The following is a 20,829-nucleotide window of genomic DNA, read 5'->3' as shown; positions in this document are numbered from 1 at the left end:
ATTTATTTTAATTTTGGTTTTCCCCCTGTAAATTGCTTTGGAAAAAAAAAGTGTCTGCCAAATGCATAAATGTAAATGTTAATTTGAAGAACAGGAGGGATTGTTGATTAAGACAGTACAAAGACCTAAAAACTGCATGTTTTAATTAGAAAGTAAAGCTCAAAAACAAGCTAAAAACTGCAAAGTCCACATAGGGAAGCTGCAAACCAGCTAAAAGAATATCGAAACAAGCTAAAACCTCTGCAAAGGTTAAAGAGAAAACCTACAAAGGGGCTAAAAGACACTCTAAATGAGGTCAAAACTATCAACTCAGATACAGATTGGATCATTTTGCAGGGCCAGGCTGCAGTTGGTTGCTAAGAGAAGAGAGGAGCAGTGTGGCATTTGCATCAGGGTGTGTGTGTGTGTGTGTGTGGGGGGGGGGGGGGGGGGCGGCATGTGAGATACCACAAATGTGATGAAGGGGGAGTGGGCGAACATGGTCTGACTGACACCTAGTGAGGTGGAAATGTAGGTTAATCTGGTCATATGGACATCAGCAGCAGCACCGTTCCTCCTGGAGCTCAGAGAAGGAGAGGAGGGGGTGGGGGTGGGGGCCAGAGGGGCGTTGGCTCAAAGGGAAACAGTGGAGCGAGAGAATAGCTGTAGAGGTGGCACATCCTTATTGGAAGCTGCAGGAGGTGTTGGCTTTGTGTGGGAGACGAATAGGAAAGGGATAGAGAAGATGAAGAGGATGACGGGGACAAGGACAGAAGGACAGAAGGAGCCTGGCTGACTGATGTGGACTCCTCACCTCCTCTAACATGGCTGTGTTGACAGAGCGCCGCTTCCTGGACCTGATTGGCCGCTCAGTCCTCTCACACTTCCTCTGACCCGCTCTGATCTAATTCACTTCCACTTCCATCACATTATGTAATTCAGCTGCAGCAGAAAGGCACGCTGTCTGAGGTGGAATCACATTCACGTCTGAACATCCAGACATACTTGGATGGTTGTCCTGCTGCAGCTGTGATAACAGTATAAACACAGGTGTCTACCAAGGTTAGAATAGTTTTGGATTTTTCATTATAGTTTAGTTTTATTTCGTTTTGACTTTTTTTTTTCTCTAATTCAGTTTGTTTTAATTCGTTTTTAGAGCAGGTTTGCTAGTTTTTATTAGTTTTCATTATTTTCTAAATGCTTACCAAATCTTCCCCACAGATAGGCCTAGGCCCTGGGACCAACCCGTTAAATTTTGGGCCCAGAAGGCCAAAGTTCAAGGTCACAAAATCTACAATTTTCCTATCTGTCATCTTTGAGCAATTTTCCAAAATTCATAAAAAATTCAAAACGACTCCGATTAGCCTCCAATTGGATCCACCTGTAGCTTAGAACAATATCTTGTATTTGGCTCAAAATTGTCCACATCCACTGTGGAATGTGGACTCTGTGGACATTTACCTTTAACATTGAAAATCCCATTTACCACACATTTTTCATTTACATATGTTTCTATCTGGTTTCTATATGTTTCTATGTGGTTACCTGGTTATGTTTTTGCCAGGGTTTGTTTGTTTGTTGGTTAGTTAGTTAGTTAGCAAGATAACTCAAAAAGTTATGGATGGATTTTCAAGAAATGTTCAGGAAATGTTGATAATAGCACAGGGAACAAATGATTAAATTTTGGTGGTGATTGGGGGGGTCAGATCTGTCTTGGTGGAGGTCTGTGCTCTCCAAGTGCTTTTCTAGTTTTACATTTTAAAATTAATTAGAGAAGACATGACGACACATGAAGGTAAACTAGTTATTGTCTCCAGGGCTGTTGATGAAGTGGAAGCTCTGAGCTCATACCTGAGGGGGTGTAGTTCACATATTTAAGCCCAGTGGGGGGTGATGACTACACAAACAGGAGGGCATTATGGGAATGTTGGAGCTCATAATCAGTCATCACTGCTTTTTATTCTTCACAAACTTTCAGCTTGAACAGCCTAAAATCACTGCAGTGTCATGAAGTAACATTGGTGGGTTGATGTGGTGGGGGTCCCCCAGGTCCACTGTGGTCACGGTCAGAACCACAAAGCACAGGCAGGTTGTTTTCAGGTGTTAGAACCCGTGGAAGGTTTATCAGTGTTCTGGAATACGAGCAGGTCCACTGTGTCTCCAGGGTCGAAGCTGTGGAGTGATTTATGTCCAAGCAGAAAGATCTGGAGGTGTGTTCCACCGTGGGAGCCAATGGAGGTCTGCACGGTGGATGGAACATGTTCTACTTTCTTTGTCTTTGTCATGCTCCTTGCAGCAGCGGCAGCAACCCCCCCCCAGCCTCCTCCTGAATGCACTGCAGTTTTCTGAATCAGCTGGAGGACGGTGACAGCACACACCAGCTGATTCAGAAAAAAAGCGTTTTCAGAAGCTCTGTTCAGATCATTGTGTTCAAGCGGCTGCACTAGTGCATGGGTCTGTGCTCTAGTGCAGCGTGCAGACGCAGTAGAGGGGTGGGGGGGCTGCCATGTGTGAGAAACCCCTCCCCCTCACGCTCCTTCCCTCATGGTCACATACATCAGATGGAGACGGAGATGAAGACTCCCATCCGCCCACACATAGGCGATGGCGGCGTCTCAGCCCAAGGGAGACCCCTGGTGGTGTTGAAGTGCAACTGCAGCTCCACAGCCCCCCCCCCTACACACACACACACAGCCCCCCCTGCCCTCACCCTGACCTGCACTGCTTTGCACACAGAATAATTTATGGTTTAATTTACAGCGTACAGTGAAGCACAGGCATTCTCTACTGATTATACAAGCACAGTGGGACAATGAAGGGGGGGGGGTGGAGGGGGGGTACTCCCACATGGTGGTACAGTGCTGTACTAAGTCAGTGTAACCTCAGTGGGCTTCTTTAATAAACCCATTGTCATCAGTGTTGGTGCTCTGCGACTGTTCCTTCTGTCTGCACATGCTCAGTCAGACTCTGTGAGTTGAATTATTCTCTCATTTCCACTCTGGGCGTGTCTACACACTTTCCACGTTGCATTCTGATGCAGTGTGTTGCATTCTGTACAGTCGCAGTCTGTAGTGTCAGCCTCATTTATCTGAACCACGCAGACGTGTTCTGCATTCAGCTGCACAGCTCTGTCTTTACCTCTGCCTGTGTTTCTGCCCCTTCATCTGCTCCTGCTTCTGCCCCTTCCTCTTCATCTACCCCTGTCTTTGCCCCTTCCTCTGCCTCTCATCCACTCTCTTACACCCCCCCCCCCAACCTGTCTATATTTAATTACCCCTCACAGATCCTGGGGCTCCATTGCTGTCCCCCTCTACTTCTGTCACATTTCATTCACTTCAAACCAAGTGACCGTCGGCCAATGAGAGCTCAGCAGGAGATTCTAATCAGCCAATCACTGACAGAGCTCACCTCCACTGACCACGGTGAAGTGTTTGGGGATGCAGAGAACTTTGGTCGTTACATAACGTGAAATAAGAGGGAAAAAGCCTGTGCACTGTCCGTAGGTTCAGACTTATGAGTGGACCCCCCCCACCCCACCCCCACGTTCCTGTTTCATGTCAGTTGGTTTACAGTCTGTGCACCACATACTGTTCACCTACAGACGTTCCACTCCCAACATGAACTTTATAGAAATGTTGTATATTTAGCCTTCTTCCATCGATGTGTTTATTTTTGAGGACGATCATTTCCAGTGACTGCAGATGGAGGTTAACTTGTACAATGTGTCTCTGTACTTAATGATAATAATAATAGTAATACTAATAAATACTTAATAAATATAATAATATAGTGTGTGGTCTCTCTAATTTCAGCTGAACACATACTGTGTCCTTCCACAGTGTCTGTCTTCAGATCTGACCTGGACTTTTCTCTGTTTCTGTCCTCTGTCTTTTCTCTCTTTCTGCTGTTACTTTCTCTTTAAAAAAGTGTGGTTTAGGCTTCGGAAACCAAGTGTTGTAAGATCTTAAAATTACAACATACGTTGCATATAGCCTCAGTGAAACGGAGCTATGTAACCCCAGTGTCACATGACTTGTGCTGTTAAGACCCTGATATCAGTCGTGAAAGGGCAACGATGTGTGTGTTTTTCTACAGCTGATGTGGTTGACGATGCGTTCAGGGTCTCGTCCTCTTGTCCTTCCTGTGGGTCTGACTCAGACTGTTGGTTGTTGTTCTTTCAACTCAGTCTCTTGCCTCCACATTCATTTGTTCAGGTGAAAGATGAGCACAGATGATCAACACTATTATGTAGGACTGTGTATCGGCAAGAATTTGGCAATACGATATAAATCACAATACTAGGATCACAATACACTAGATCGCAATATATCACAATACTGTTAACAAGGCGATATTTTTTGCTTTGTTTATTTTCTTTTAAAAAGATTACATCCTGGAAAAACTTATAGTACAGCATTTGGATAAAGTTTTAACAGGCAGGTTTACCAGTGCAAAAATCACACAAATAAATACATGTTTTACAGACATTTCAGTTTAAGATCCTGTTTAAATGTTGGTATTCTATTACGGAAAGAATGCATTATGTTCAGTCCCTGAATTGTCCAACATCAGAACATTATTTTTGTGCATTCTCAATATAAAAAACTAACATTTGCTTCTTTCAAACAGTAAAAAGTGCTTTTAGGATGCTTGAAAAAAACGTTATCAATTTTTAAAAACTACATGAATGACCTGTAATATCACAATACAACTTCTGTAGTATACAAACAACAGAGTAAAACACCCATGAGAATATAGAAATAAAGAGCATGATAAATAAAAAAGAAAAACCAAAATGAATCTCTGCCGTGTCTGCACTTGAATTAATACCTAAAAATATTGATACAGTCCTTTTTAATATCGATACAGTATCATGAAGTGAAATATCACAATATATTACAGAACTGATATTTTCTTACACCCCTGCTACTATCTAACCCTATTATACCCCCCCCCAACACCCCCACACCCCCCACCCACCTGAACAGGTCCGACACAGAGCTAACTCTAAGCATACTTAGTCTGTCAACTCGTGTTGGCCCAGCTCTCAAACCCACAGACACGCTTCACAGAGGAAGCTGTGAGAGGGAAATTTTCATTAGCATTTCCTGTTGTGTCATATGAGTTTCAGTCAGAGCTGTGTATGTGTGTGTGTGTGTGGGTGTGTGTGTGTGTGTGTGTGTGTGTCTACTTGCAGAGGTACATAGATCCTGTTCCCCTTTGCCTCCATCACAGGCTCGTATGTCCTTCAGCTGGACTGGACAGACGAACAGTCAAAGTGTGTGTGTGTGTGTGTGTGTGTGTGTGTGTGTGTGTGTGGACGGGGCTGAGTGTGTGTTGACGGACGCCGTCGTGCATCGCCATGCGTCGAGCTCTCAGTGTGTTCAGAGGCTACCGACGAGCAGGGGAGGATGATGACGATGTGTTTGTGTGCAGCCCTGGACATAAGGTGATAAACGGAGGGAAACGTGTTGCCACTCTGTGCTTTTGCACTTTGTCGTCTCTAAATTTAGCATCAGTGTTTGCTTTTGCCAACACAGATGGACAAGACATCCCATAATAATTCATGTTCCTTTTTTTCTGAAGCGTCCATGTCTCCTTTCAGATCTGTCCATCAGAAGCTGGCGGCCGTCAGCGCCTTTGTTCTGTGTAACTGTTGAACTGAGTTCCAGGTAGAGCTGTGAGCAGACCATGTGACCACTGTGAGCAGGTGCAGCGTACGGTGCAGGTGGAGCATACGGTGCAGGGTGGAGTGTACGGTGCAGGTGGAGCAGAGGGTGCAGGGTGGAGCGTACAGTGCGGGGTGGAGCAGACATTGCAGGTGGAGCAGACGGTGCAGGGTGGAGCAGACAGCGCAGGGTGGGGCAGACGGTGCAGACGGTGCAGGGTGGAGCAGACAGCGCAGGGTGGGGCAGACGGTGCAGGTGGAGCAGACGGTGCAGGGTGGAGTGTACGGTGCAGGTGGAGCAGACGGTGCAGGGTGGAGCAGACGGTGCAGGGTGGAGCAGACGGTGCAGGGTGGAGCAGACAGCGCAGGGTGGGGCAGACGGTGCAGGGTGGAGCAGACAGCGCAGGGTGGGGCAGACGGTGCAGACGGTGCAGGGTGGGGCAGACGGTGCAGGTGGAGCAGACGATGCAGGTGGAGCAGACGGTGCAGGGTGGAGTGTACGGTGCAGGTGGAGCAGAGGGTGCAGGGTGGAGCGTACAGTGCGGGGTGGAGCAGACATTGCAGGTGGAGCAGACGGTGCAGGTGGAGCAGACGGTGCAGGGTGGAGCGTGCGGTGCAGGGGTGGAGCATAAGGTGCAGGGTGGAGCAGACGGTGCAGTTTCCATCAGGCCCTTTTCCTCCAGAACCCACAGTTGCCTCTTTGGGTTCAGTTCCACTGACCTTTGACCTTTGACCTCCTTCTGTTGACAGTTCCACAGCTTCAGTCAGACTCCAGTTCAGTGGTGATATTAACCTGGTGTTTTTATTCACTTTCATTTTGGTTTTTAGTTTCACTCCTCATGTCATTTTAGTTTCTGTTTTATTTTGAGGAAATGTCTTTTGTTTTAGTTCAGTTGTTTTATGTTGGAAATCCTGATTTTAGATTTCAGAATTTAATGTTCTTTGCAGTAAATCAAAGAGACAAAATTGTTGCCATTATTTATCAGCATGATGTCATACTATTTTTGTCACATTAAACCAAGGAGAAAATTTGGAATCATTATTTTTAGTTTATTATGCTGTTATTTTTGAGTTCGATACCTTTGACTGTTAATATCTTCTGCACTTTGTAAATTCATCCCAGGGGCCGGACCGGACCCTTTGGTGGGCCAGACCGGACCCTTTGGTGGGCCGGTTTTGGGCCCCGGGACGCATGTTTGACACCTGTGGTTTATGTGAACAATATTCTGGTTGGTTCCAAGAGCGGCAGGAAGTCCCATCTGTGTCCTGAAAACCGTTCAGAGTGAGGCGCGCCATCTGAAGGAGAACAGAGGGCTGAGGGGGCGGAGCCTGCGCAGCCTCCCGTATGCTCATCCTCTGTGATTGGCTGCTTCTCTGCCACTCAATTGGGCGGTGGTGGACGTTCTCTGGCGTGGGCCCTCAGCTCAGCACTGATCTCCAAACCCCCCGAATATTTTCCACAAGCGAGGACGAGAACGTGAAAACGCTCTGAGCCGTAACCATAGAAACGCAGCTCTGCGGCTTTTGTGAAATGACCTTCGGACGCTGCCAAGTTTGGAGTCTGACGGACCCCCTTGGAAAGGCGTGTTTGAAGTGTGTCCATGCTGACACTGAGGGGCCGCGGTCGGAGGAGTCCACCGCTCTGACTCCAAAAAAACCCCAAAAAAACAAAGTACAGTGCTTTGTGCTGTGAGTTTGTGAAATGGATGAACAGCAGTGACTTCAGCTGAAAACATGCTTTATGCTGATGCCTCCGTTTGGGTTTCTGCTCGTATATTCTGATACGGTTCATTGTGACCCATATGTTCATAGTGCAGCTGGGTTTGGTCTCCTCTTCCTCTTCTCCGTGGACCGTATATATTCGTCTGTTCTTTGAAATCTTTTGCCAACAGCAGTATTTTATCCAGAATATTCCATTTAGCCTTTGTTTCCTACAGACCTTTACATCATGTCACCAGGTTCTGGACTCGCCTTTCCACTGGTCCCACTGGTCCATCTCGACCTGGTCTATAACATGATCTAGTCTATTACTTGGTCTGGTCTATAACTCTGTGTGGTCTGTAACTTGGTCTGGTCTATAACATGGTCTGGTCTTTAACATGGTCTGGTCTTTAACATGGTCTGGTCTATAACTCGGTCTGGTCTGTAACTTGGTCTGGTCTATAACTCGGTCTGGTCTATAATATGGTCTGGTCTATAACTCAGTCTGGTCTTTAACATGGTCTGGTCTATAACTCGGTCCAGTCTATAACTTGGTCCGGTCTATAACTCAGTCTGTAACTTGGTCTATATCTTGGTACCGTTTGTGACTCAATCTGGTCTATAACTTGGTCTGGTCTGGTCTGTAACTTGATCTGGTCTTTAACATGGTCTGGTCTATAACTTGGTCTGGTCTATAACTTTGGTCTATAACTTGGTCTGGTCTGTAACATAGTCTGGTCTATAATTCGGCCTGGTCTGTAACTCGGTCCGGTCTATAACGTTGGTCTATAACTCGGTCTGGTCAATAACTCAGTCCAGTCTATAACTTGGTCTGGTCTTTAACATGGTCTGGTCTACAACTTGGTCTGGTTTATAACTTTGGTCTATAACATGGTCTGGTCTATAACTCGGTCTGGTCTGTAACTTGGTCTGGTCTTTAACATGGTCTGGTTTGGTCTATAACTCGGTCTGGTCTTTAACATGGTCTGGTCTTTAACATGGTCTGGTCTATAACTCGGTCTGGTCTATAACATGGTCTGGTCTATAACATGGTCTGGTCTATAACTCGGTCTGGTCTATAACTCGGTCTGGTCTTTAACATGGTCTGGTCTATAACTCGGTCTGATCTGTAACTTGGTCTGGTCTATAACTCGGTCTGGTCTATAATATGGTCTGGTCTATAACTCGGTCTGGTCTTTAACATGGTCTGGTCTATAACTCGGTTTGGTCTTTAACATGGTCTGGTCTTTAACATGGTCTGGTCTATAAAATGGTCTGGTCTATAACTCGGTCTGGTCTATAACATGGTCTGGATAATAACTTGGTCTGGTCTGTAACATGGTCTGGTCTATAACTCGGTCCAGTCTATAACTTGGTCCGGTCTATAACACAGTCTGTAACTTGGTCTATATCTTGGTCCCGTTTGTGACTCGATCTGGTCTATAACTTGGTCTGGTCTGGTCTGTAACTTGATCTGGTCTTTAACATGGTCTGGTCTATAACTTGGTCTGGTCTATAACTTTGGTCTGGTCTGTAACATAGTCTGGTCTATAATTCGGCCTGGTCTGTAACTCGGTCCGGTCTATAACGTTGGTCTATAACTCGGTCTGGTCAATAACTCAGTCCAGTCTATAACTTGGTCTGGTCTTTAACATGGTCTGGTCTACAACTTGGTCTGGTTTATAACTTTGGTCTATAACATGGTCTGGTCTATAACTCGGTCTGGTCTGTAACTTGGTCTGGTCTTTAACATGGTCTGGTTTGGTCTATAACTCGGTCTGGTCTTTAACATGGTCTGGTCTATAACTCGGTCTGGTCTATAACTCGGTCTGGTCTTTAACATGGTCTGGTCTTTAACATGGTCTGGTCTATAACTCGGTCTGGTCTATAACTCGGTCTGGTCTATAACATGGTCTGGTCTATAACTCGGTCTGGTCTATAACTCGGTTTGGTCTTTAACATGGTCTGGTCTATAACTCGGTCTGGTCTGTAACTTGGTCTGGTCTATAACTCGGTCTGGTCTATAATATGGTCTGGTCTATAACTCGGTCTGGTCTTTAACATGGTCTGGTCTATAACTCGGTTTGGTCTTTAACATGGTCTGGTCTTTAACATGGTCTGGTCTATAAAATGGTCTGGTCTATAACTCGGTCTGGTCTATAACATGGCCTGGATAATAACTTGGTCTGGTCTGTAACATGGTCTGGTCTATAACTCGGTCTGGTCTATAACTTGGTTGGGTCTGGTCTGTAACTTGGTCTGGTCTATAACTCGGTCTCGTCTATAATATGGTCTGGTCTATAACTCGGTCTGGTCTTTAACATGGTCTGGTCTATAACTTGGTCGGGTCTGGTCTATAACTCGGTCTGGTCTATAACTCGGTCTGGTCTATAATATGGTCTGGTCTATAACTCGGTCTGGTCTTTAACATGGTCTGGTCTATAACTCGGTCTGGTCTTTAACATGGTCTGGTCTTTAACATGGTCTGGTCTTTAACATGGTCTGGTCTATAACTCGGTCTGGTCTATAACATGGTCTGGATAATAACTCGGTCTGGTCTTTAACATGGTCTGGTCTATAACTCGGTCTGGTCTTTAACATGGTCTGGTCTATAACTTGGTCGGGTCTGATCTATAACTCAGTCTGGTCTATAACTCGGTCTGGTCTATAACTCGGTTTGGTCTTTAACATGGTCTGGTCTATAACTCGGTCTGGTCTATAACTAGGTCTGGTCTATAACTCGGTTTGGTCTTTAACATGGTCTGGTCTATAACTCGGTCTGGTCTATAAAATGGTCTGGTCTATAACTTGGTCTGGTCTAGGGCTTAGGGCCAGTGTTTTATACTTGACTATAAACTCATACATACTTGTGAATCGTTTGGACCTGATGTACTTTTAATTAGTCTCAGAATCATTAACCTGCTTGACTTGATCATCCTCACATCCACATGTTCCTACCCGCTGTAGATGAAATGACTGAAATCGTTGAACCCAGGTCCCAGTTGGACTGGTTCCGCGGTTGGGGTTAGGGTTAGTCGGATGGTTCTTGATAACAGACAGAAGGTTGGAACGTGTGCTTTGAAGGTTACGGTTCAACTATGCTGAGAATGTGATGCTTCAGACCTGGAGAGCATGTGCAGACCATGTGGCGTCTGATTGGATGAGCAGCAGCATCCTGTCTGTGTTGGACGGTCACAGCCCCTCCCCTTAGAGCCCCTCCCCTCAGAGCCCCTCCCCTCAAAGCCGTCTATATTAATACCACATGTCTGATTTTTCTGTCTATAGTCCTGTTTTCACTCGTTCGTGGGTTTTCTCTGTTTCTGCGCTGGGTTATTGTTAATATGTGAACCTTTACCTGCAGTCAGGACTCAGGGGTTAAAGGGTTAATATGTGAAATTTCCCCACAGTGGGATAAATAAAGTTTTATCTTATCTTTCTTAACTTATCTTATCTTACTTTATATCTTATCATACATCTTATCTCTAATCTTATCTCATCTTACCTTATATCTTATCATGTCTTATCTTTTGTCTTGTATCTTAACTTATATCTTACCTTATTTCTTCTCATATCTTATCTCTTACCTTATCTCTTATTTTATCTCTTACTTTATCTCTTGTCTTATCTCTTACCTTATCTCTTGCCTTATCTCTTATCTTTTACCTTATCTCTTACCTTATCTCATGTCTTATCTCTTATCTTATCTCTTACCTTATCGCTTAACTTATCTCTTGTCTTATCTCTTACCTTATCTCTTATGTCTTACCTTATCTCTTATCTTATCTCTTATCTTTTACCTTATCTCTTCCCTTATCTCTTATCTTTTACCTTATCTCTTCCCTTATCTCGTATCGCTTCCCTTATCTCTTCCCTTATCTCTTGTCTTATCTCTTCCCTTATCCCTTCTCTCTTCCCTTATCTCTTCTCTCTTCCCTTCTCTCTTCCCTTATCTCTTATCTCTTCCCTTATCCCTTCTCTCTTCCCTTCTCTCTTCCCTTATCTCCTGTCTTATCTCTTATCTCTTCCCTTATCTCTTATCTTTTACCTTATCTCTTATCGCTTCCCTTATCTCTTGTCTTATCTCTTCTCTCTTCCCTTATCTCTTATCTCTTCCCTTCTCTCTTCCCTTATCTCTTATCTCTTCCCTTCTCTCTTCCCTTATCTCTTATCTCTTCCCTTATCTCTTATCTCTTCCCTTATCTCTTCCCTTATCTCATCCCTTATCTCTTGTGTCGTTCCTCCTTCCCTCAGACTACATCTCCTACGGGTCAGGGCCGCTCCGACTCCCCGGTCTACACCAACCTCCAGGAGCTGAAGATCTCCCAGTCCAGTCTGCCCCCCGTCCCCTCGGGCTCCCCCCTCCACATCCTGGGCGACTGGGAGACTCACAAGGACCTGAGCGGAAGGCATTTCTACTACAACCGGGCCACGGGGGAGCGCACCTGGAAGCCCCCCCGCACCAGGGACGCCAGCGGGAGCACCAGCAGCTTCAGAGGAGACAGTCAGGGCACGGCCGACGGAGAGGTGAGGCGCTGAGGCTCCGCCCCAGACCTGGGGGGGGGGGGCTCTGATTGGGCACCAGTAACCCTTTAAAGCAGGGCTCTCAAACCCGTGTTCTTTCAGGTTCCACGTTCAGTCCGATTTTATCTCCAGTGGGCCGGACCAGTAAAATAATAACAGAATAACCTATAAATAATGACAACTGCAAATTTTTGTCTTTGCTTTAGTGCAAAAAAAAAAACATTAATTTATGAAAATACTTACTTTTATAAACTATCCAAACAAAAAAGATGTGAATAACCTGAAAAAACTGAAATCTCTTACAAAAAATCAGTCCAATTTTACCAGTCTTCTGCCTCCACTTCTCATTAGTCCATGTGCATTCTGGATCAGATCTGCAAAGACACTAAACACTGAGGAACAGGAAGAAAAGAGTTCAAACTGGACTGAATTTAATACAGACATTTCAGGTTGTTCAGGTTATTCACATTTTATTGTTACAGGAGAGTTTGTAAATGTAAATATTTTCATAATTTAATGTTTTGGGTTTTTTTGCACTAAAATTTGAAGTTATTTATAGGCATAATGTTAGGTATTTTTGGGGTGGTTTTTTTTGGTAATTTTTGGGTGAATTTTAGGTGGTTTTTGAGTAATTTTTAGATGGTTTTAGGGTAATTTTTGGGTGAATTTGGGTGATTTTTAAATAGTAACTTCTCATTAGTCCATGTGCATTCTGGATCAGATCTACAAAGACACTAAACACTGAGGAACAGGAAGAAAAGAGTTCAAACTGGACTGAATTTTCTTTACACATTTCAGGTTGTTCATATTTGTTCAGGTCATTCACATTTTATTGTTACAGGATAGTTTGTAAATGTAAATATTTTCATAATTTAATGTTATTTTTTGCACTAAAACAAAGAGAAATTTGAAGTCATTATTTTTAGGCATAATGTAATTTTTTTTTTTTCCCCCATCAAACCCAGTAGTAAATCTGCAGTCATTCTTTTTTGTCGGTTCTTCTGCTGTTATTATTTGACTGTAGATCAGATTGGTCTGGATGTGGAACCGACACTAAAATGAGTTCCACAGCCTGGACTGGAATTTATACACTTTGTAAATTCATCCCAGGGGTTGGATTGGAACCTTTGGTGGAACACATTTGGCCCCCGGGACGCATGTTTGACAGCCCTGGTTTAAACCCATTTGTATCATATGTGCTGCAGCAGGTTCTCAGACCTCCATCTAATCAACCAGATCAATACTTTCCCTTTAAACCTGTTGTATTTGACCCCATATGAGTTTATGCCCCCTGGTGGATTATCATCACACTGCAGCCAATGGAAGGGCTGTTTGAGCCTTTTTCAATATGGACGCCACTGATAAAATCATCCACACACTTTTTACAGGAAAGTCCTCAGTAATTTTGAAAAAAATTACGTTAAGAAGAACATTTATATTGTTTTTTTGTTTGTTTGTTTTAAATAAGTTCTTCATGAACTGAAACAATTCATAGTTACTTGATAATTAAATATTTATAGTTCAGTTAAATTGTGTTAAATAAAAAAGTGTATCAATTTTTATTTAAGAATCTTTTTATTGTTTTTCAGCTTTTATGAATATGAACAATAGAAAGAGCAACGAATGACAAAACATACAAAAAGAAAAAAGAAAATCCAACCCCAAACAAACAAGTGCTGCCATAAATTCAAAGTTAGATAAGAAAGAAAAAAGAGAAATACATCAATAAAATTAAATAAGAGATAAATAGACAATAAAAAAATTAAAAGGGGGGGAAAAAAATAATAAATATGTAAATATATAAAATACACAAAAGGGACCTGAGGGTCTTAGTGAACTAACCCAGACTGTGGAGGACCTGAGGGTCTAGGTCTAGGCCTGGTGCACCTCAGAGGACTTTGAACTGGAGGAGCTCTGACTGGTAGAAGTCATGTGATCCTGTCAGGTGACCTTCCTCTTATCGTTATCCAATGCTGCCCCCTTGTGGTGGTGGGGTTTATTGCAGTATTCAGGCAATTCTGATAGCTGATTTAACGGTCAACCCATGAACACCCAGTGCTCCTTCTGTGATACTTCCCAAATACATTTAACCTTTAAGTGATTTATCACCATTTATCATTATATTATCCTCTGTATTTTGCATATTTTCAGTGAAAATCAGGCGTTTTCCTGTATTTAATTTACTGATCGTGTACTTGAGTCGATATTACATGTGAGGTTATTATATAAAAACATTAACTGAACATAAACCCAGTGTGTCCATCCACTGGCATTGACTCAACTCCATGGGTTTTACTGGTGAATCAATGTTGGAGAAGATGTGTTTCCACGGTAACTACGGAGCCTCTGGACGTTCAAATATGGTCATATCTGATGACCGTGAAAAGATGAACTGTATTTGACACCAAGTGTTTTATCACGTTGATAGGATTATTGGCTTTAAAGTTCTTAAACAGTGTAGATCAGTATTTGCTTCAGTGGACCAGTGGATATCAGTGGGTGTTAATGGGTTAAACCAGATAAACACATGGTGTGTATTTAGTCTGCTTCATTAGAAATACTCTGGAAGAATAAGGCTGAGTGTTTCTATCAGTGTGTGGACTGTCTTTGTAGTAGATGTTGTGAAAGAGCTCCACCCTCTCGGCTGTAGCTCCGCCCTGGTCCTGACAGGCCTGGACTAGGGATGCAACAATTACCAGTATAACAATGAACGGCGGTAAAATTGCAGACGGTTAGTATTACCGTTTAAATTCTAATTATCATGATAACCTTGTTTGATTACCGCAGTTTTCTGGAGAAAACGCTTCCGTAAATATCTGCTTTTATGTCAAATATTTGAATATAGTTTTAATTTATTACAATTTTAATTGTATATTTCTAATATCTGGAACCAATATTCACTTTTGAAGTCTTTGAAAAAGTTCATTAAGCATCTGTGTTATTTATGCAATAAATTATATACATTTTTGAAATTGGATTTTATATTTTTTTGTGTTTTCTGTCCTTTTCTGTTTTTATAGTAGGCTAAAGTGAAAAAAATAATAGACAGATGAGATAGATGAAGTTGTGCTGAAAAAACAGATCCCAAACATGGGTATAGTAAACATTTGTTTATATAGTATATAAAGGCAAAATCAAAAGGACTGAAAAACAGACAAAATAGGCTCAGACCACTAAGGGTTAATATTTGAATGTTTCTGCAACAGAGGGTACATTGTACTAATTATTTTATTATTATTTTCAAAATACAGCTTGGTTGAAATATTTCAGTGTGTGTATCAGTACTTTTTGAACATTTTGAGCACAGTTTCTATAATACCGTGACAACCATGATAATTTTGGTCACTATAACCGTGATATGAAATTTCCATATTGTTACATCCCCAGTCTGGACACCAGCCCACGTCTGTTGTGTTCACTGTGGTTTAAGGGGCTTGAATACCACCACACATCCTCATATGCTCAGGTTCCACCTACTCAGCTCCTCTGCTCAGTCTGTTTGTAAAAGCACTGGTGCAGCATCAGCAGCTCAACATCTACACCAGGACTGTCTAAGTCAGCCGTCTCAAACATGCGTCCCGGGTGTCAAATGCATCCCACCAAAGGTTCCAGTCCGACCCCTGGGATGAATTTACAAAGTGTAAAAATTCCACAGTCCAGGCTGTGGAACTCATTTTAATGTCGGTTCCACATCCAGACCAATCTGATCTACAGTCAAATAAGAACAGCAGAAGAACCCACAAAAAAGAATGACTGCAGATTTACTACTGGGTTTGATGTGAAAAAAATAATCTTACATTATGTCTACAAATAATGACAACTTCAAATTTTTGTCTTTGGTTCAGTACAAAAAATAACATTAAATTATGAAAATATTCACATTCACAAACTCTCCTGTAACAATAAAATGCGAATAACCTGAACAAATATGACCAACCTGAAATGTCTGTATTAAATTCAGTCCAGTTTGAACTCTTTTCTTCCTGTTCCTCAGTGTTTAGTGTCTTTGTAGATCTGATCCAGAATGCACATGGACTAATGAGAAGTGGAGGCAGAATATTGTTAAAATTGCACTAAATTTTCTTAATTTTTTTTTTTAAATTATTTTTGATTGGTGTGAAAATGTAACAGTTGTTTGTTTAAATCCATCAGTGGGTCACCTGTGTTTTGTCCTGGTCTCTTTGGTTCCTCTTGGTTCTTGTATGTAAAGGCTCATGGTCCTCTTGTGTCCTGTGTCTGTCCACAGCTGCTGTCCTCAGAGGAGAACTGTCCCAGCACCCACTCCAGTCAGTCGGACAGTCAGTACGGATCGCCCCCTAGAGGCTGGTCTGAGGAACTGGACGAGCACGGACACACGCTGTACGTGTCCGAATACACCCAGGAGAAGGTGGGTCCCACACCAACAGGAAGTCCACATCAGGGTTTCACTGGTTGGTACTCTGTCACTGATGCAGGGTTCAGAACGGGGCCTGGAAACCCTCGGAAAGGACTGAATTTTAGTTGAAGAGATTGAATTATCTTCTTTATTAATGAACTCTGTGGTTTGTTTATTTATTTATTTATTTTTAATCTTAACTCCAGTCAAAGCTCCTTCCACACAGGTGACACATGTGTAAACCTAAAGTCAGTTCCAGGTGTTCTCAGGTCCAGTCCAGGTCCATCTGGATCTGAACCTTTGTCTCTTTGGTTCTAGTTTGTCTGAAGAACACCAGTACCTTCCCTTTCTTTGGAGAAAAGCTTGGATTCTCCTTTAAGTTAATTTTTAATTTCTTTAACTAGCGGCATTGTACCCGTAGTGCCATTGTTCGATAGCATGATAAGTAGAACTTGTCTGCCACCATTATCCATTTATAAACTACCATTTAATCCTGCATTGTGCAGGTAATAATTTGAGCCAACATGTGAGGCATGAAGGGAAGAGCATGTGTTTGGTCTGTCATGCATGATTAAATTCATAGTGAACTGCAGCCTTCACATTGTAGCATGATCTGCTAGCAGTAGAAATGTCATGAACAGCAGCAGAACCACCTCTGAAAATGGAGTATGGCGGCAGGGATGAAGAATTCAAAGTAGAGAGAGGCTGAAATAATAATAATAATAATAATAATAATAATAATAATGGATTAGATTTATATAGCGCTTTTCTATGAACGCATACTCAAAGCATGTACAGGGAAAATCTCCCAGCATACCTCACAACATTTGAATATGGATATAAAATTGTGGCTAGTAGTCAGGGAATGTTTGTATTTATTTGGTGAGTTTGGCAGCGATCGGGTCTGTGAGGGCTGAGGAAAAGCCGTACAAACGCCCTCCTGTGCTGTAACATTGATTGGACACAGAACGTGTATTATATAATAGGATTTCTGGTCCTGGTCCTGGTCCTGGTCTGGTCTTGGTCTTGGTCTTGGTCTTGGTCTTGGTCTTGCTCTTGCTCTTGCTCTTGCTCTTGGTCTTGGTCTGGATCTTGGTCTCGGTCTGGTCTGGTCTAGTCTAAAACCCTGTGTAAATGTTGCCTGTGTTTGTGTTTTCAGTGGATCAAACATGTGGACGAGCAGGGCCGTCCTTACTACTACAGCGCTGATGGATCCAGGTCTGAATGGGAGCTGCCCAAGGTAAGGTTACATCACCATGGTTACATCAGCCAACAGCACCACCCAGTAACACACTTAGATCTGATCCCACCCCCACCCCCCTTTGACCTGTACCGCTGAGGCTCCACCTGTGAACATAAGTGGATGAGCTCACAGTTAGAGTTGAACGTCTATATGTAGCCGAGTGGGTCCTAATCTGGAGGCTTTAGAGCAGGACACAGAGCAGGACACATGGGTGGACAGGCAGTGTCCAGGGGACCACAGGAGGACAAACCAGGTCTGTGACAGCACCTGTGGACCCCAATGGTGCTGTGGACCGTCAAAGGAGAGGTAGGACAGCTGGAGGACTAGAGGGACTGGAGGACTAGAGAACTAGAGGACAGGAGGATGGTAACAGAACTAGGACAGTAACCTGGATGTCTTCCATTCAACATTATTGGGACTTAGCATTTAGCATTGTTAGCTAAAGGGACGTCTGTCAGTGTTGGTTGTTTTACTTAATTTCAGTCTTATTTTTTAGGTTTCATCAGTATGTGTTAAATGTTTTTTTTGTGTATTTATATTAATTGTCTTTGAGTCTCCTACATGGTTCTTGTCAGTCTGGTTTAGACCAGCTCTAAATGAAAAGTGTCAGTCCAGAACTTTCAGTATAATTTGGTTCTATATAGATAAGACTAGATTTAGATTTATTCCATGTCTTCTGAGCTTGTTTGGTCTTTTTACATTTGTTTTTTTTTCTTAGTTTTTTTCCCTCATTCACTCTTTTATTGTCAGCCTTGAAACTTGACAGAACCACATGAACATTCTTGGAATAAATCAAATAATCTGAACAAGACTAAGATTAAAAACTAAGTAAATAAATGTCAAAACTGATCTGTCCGATAAATATTCCACATTCAGGTCAGTCTGTCTTCATCAGATGTTCCTTTTCTCCAGTGTATCCTCCCATCAGCTGATCTGAAGTGTCCTGTTGTTCTCTGAATGTTCCTGGGTTCTTGTGTCTCCACAGTACAACATCTCCCCTCAGTCCGGTGAGATTCCAAAGAGTCGCAGTCTGGAGAGGAAGCAGCAGGACCCCATCGTCCTCACCAAGTGGAGGCACAGCACCTACGTCTTAGACCTCAATGAGAAGGTACGACTGTGAACCCACACAGACACAGAGCCGGGCTTCTGCAGCCCCTGTGGGTTCACACCCTGAACACCAGGGTTTAGACGAGTGTTGTTGTTGTGGTGTTTTTGTCACTGAGGTTAATCCCTGAGTGGTTCTGACGTCTGGGGTTGAACGGAGGAAAAGCCTTAATGCGGCCTTTGGACGCGGGCCGTCAGGTTGGACATGTTGGCGTGTCGTTGATTACCTCCAGAACCAGAACCAGGACTTCCTCTGAAAACACGACGACTGAAACAGGCTTCACAGAATGTTTCCTGTCAGATTCTGTTCACTTTCAGGGGGAAAGCAACCTGAGGCCCCGCCCCTCCAGTTGCACCATGTGACCTTATTTCAGAAAACCATCTTTTTCCAGTTTCCTTTTCCGTTGTCCAAACCTAAACTCTCTGTCTACTCTAGTGACAGATCACCATGGCAGTAGATTGGTTTGTTTTATGTCCCTAAAATGAGTCCAGGGTGCTCCAACGCTAAAACATTAGTTCCACCGGCTACATGTTGTAACCTGGAAAAAAAAAAAAAACACCCAGGAGTGATCCCATGACCCCCCCGCCAAGCCTTTGCGCCCCCCCAGGGGACCCGCCCCACAGTTTGAGAAACACTGCCATAGACAGTGAATAAGAGTTCCTTTATGACCTTGGCATTTAGTCCATGTATCAGGAATGTGACTGGACATAAGGTGGAGTTTTTCAGGGGTTCTAGAAACCCTTGTTAAACATTTATATTGTAGTGACTGAAGGGGTGTATTTATAGTTTGTTTTCGGGCCTTCAAACAGGCCTCGGTCCAGTCTGGTTCAACTGTGTCTTCTTGTATTGTGGTGGTTTTCTTACAGTTCTCTTTCAAACTCCGGCGTTTTGCTTCCGACCCACACAAGAGGAGGTTCCGTCTGTCTTTATACCGCGATAAAGTTGGTACCGCCTGGCTCCTCCTCCTCCCTCTGGTTCTCCGATCCAAATATGATCATCTGTGTTGATTTGGTGTCCAGTAGAACAGCAGCTTCTATCAGAGCTCCGTTCCTTTAGAGACGGAGTTTAGGTTTTACTGAGTCACATCTTTAACCCTTTAAATCCATTTGGATCATATGTGCTACACCAGGTTCTCAGACCTTTATCTAATCAATCAGATCAATATGTTCCTCATAAACCTGCTGTATGTGACCCTATGTGTGTGTTTTCTGCCCCCTGGTGGATTATCATCAAACTGCAGACAGTGGAAGGGTGTTTTTGTCCCTTTTTACACATATATATATATATATATATATATATATATATATATATTCACCACTACTAGTGGCCGAACAATATTTTTATTTAGCAATAGTCGATATCAGCATGGCCCAGTATTAGCCCATACTGATCTGTATCAGTATGGGCAGTTAGTTTTAATTTGTTTTTAGAGCAGGTTTGCAAGTAGAAGACGACTGGTGAACACAAGTGACGGACCGTCAAGTGTCGTATGGTGCCGCTAGCAAAAATTGCTCAAGCGAAATAAATCTATTTCGTATCAATCCGACATTGACAAAGATGAAAACGAAGAGAATTTTATCTGTAATTTTTATTCGTTTTAGTTAGTTTTGTAAACACACAATACAGTTTCAGTTAGTTATGTTTTTTCATTTAATTATAATTTTTATTTATTTCAGTTAACGAAAATGTTTTTTTCTATTCTAGTTTTCATCATTTCATTAGTTTTCATTAACGATAATAACCTTGGTTCAGGTTTTCCAGGGTTAAACCGATCCCCCGTGTCGACTAACAAGTGTTGGTCTCAGCTGTTGCATGTCTTGTGTTCAAACCTAATCCTAACCAGATCTTCTTCTTCTGCTTTAACCTGATCTTCTTCTTCTGCTGTTTTAACTGGATCTTCTTCTTCTTCTGCTGTTTTAACCTGATCTTCTTCTTCTACTGTTTTAACCTGATCTTCTTCTTCTTCTGCTGTTTTAACCTGATCTTCTTCTTCTACTGTTTTAACCTGATCTTCTTCTTCTGCTGTTTTAACCTGATCTTCTTCTTCTTCTTCTTCTACTGTTTTAACCTGATCTTCTTCTACTGTTTTAACCTGATCTTCTTCTACTGTTTTAACCTGATCTTCTTCTTCTTCTACTGTTTTAACCTGATCTTCTTCTTCTGCTGTTTTAACCTGATCTTCTTCTTCTTCTTCTTCTACTGTTTTAACCTGATCTTCTTCTACTGTTTTAACCTGA

The 20,829-nt window shown here is 42.7% G+C and overlaps 1 protein-coding gene across 5 annotated transcripts in view; it reads left to right on the top strand.

The window, feature by feature from the left end:
* The window catches only part of LOC115411432 (rho GTPase-activating protein 12-like), an 85,844-nt gene that overhangs the window by 48,889 nt on the left and 16,126 nt on the right, over window positions 1-20,829 (top strand). For all 5 annotated transcript variants that reach the window (XM_030123555.1, XM_030123553.1, XM_030123557.1 and 2 more), the window contains exons 2-5: window positions 11,600-11,872; window positions 16,116-16,256; window positions 17,404-17,484; window positions 18,473-18,595. In XM_030123555.1, the coding sequence (XP_029979415.1) occupies window positions 11,600-11,872; window positions 16,116-16,256; window positions 17,404-17,484; window positions 18,473-18,595 (618 nt within the window). The remainder of the gene's footprint in view (window positions 1-11,599; window positions 11,873-16,115; window positions 16,257-17,403; window positions 17,485-18,472; window positions 18,596-20,829) is intronic.

Source organism: Sphaeramia orbicularis, chromosome 20 (assembly GCF_902148855.1).
Source record: "Sphaeramia orbicularis chromosome 20, fSphaOr1.1, whole genome shotgun sequence".
Taxonomy (NCBI): domain Eukaryota; kingdom Metazoa; phylum Chordata; class Actinopteri; order Kurtiformes; family Apogonidae; genus Sphaeramia; species Sphaeramia orbicularis.
The sequence above is the reverse complement of the archived record's forward strand: the minus strand, read 5'-3'. Positions and strand labels throughout refer to the sequence as shown.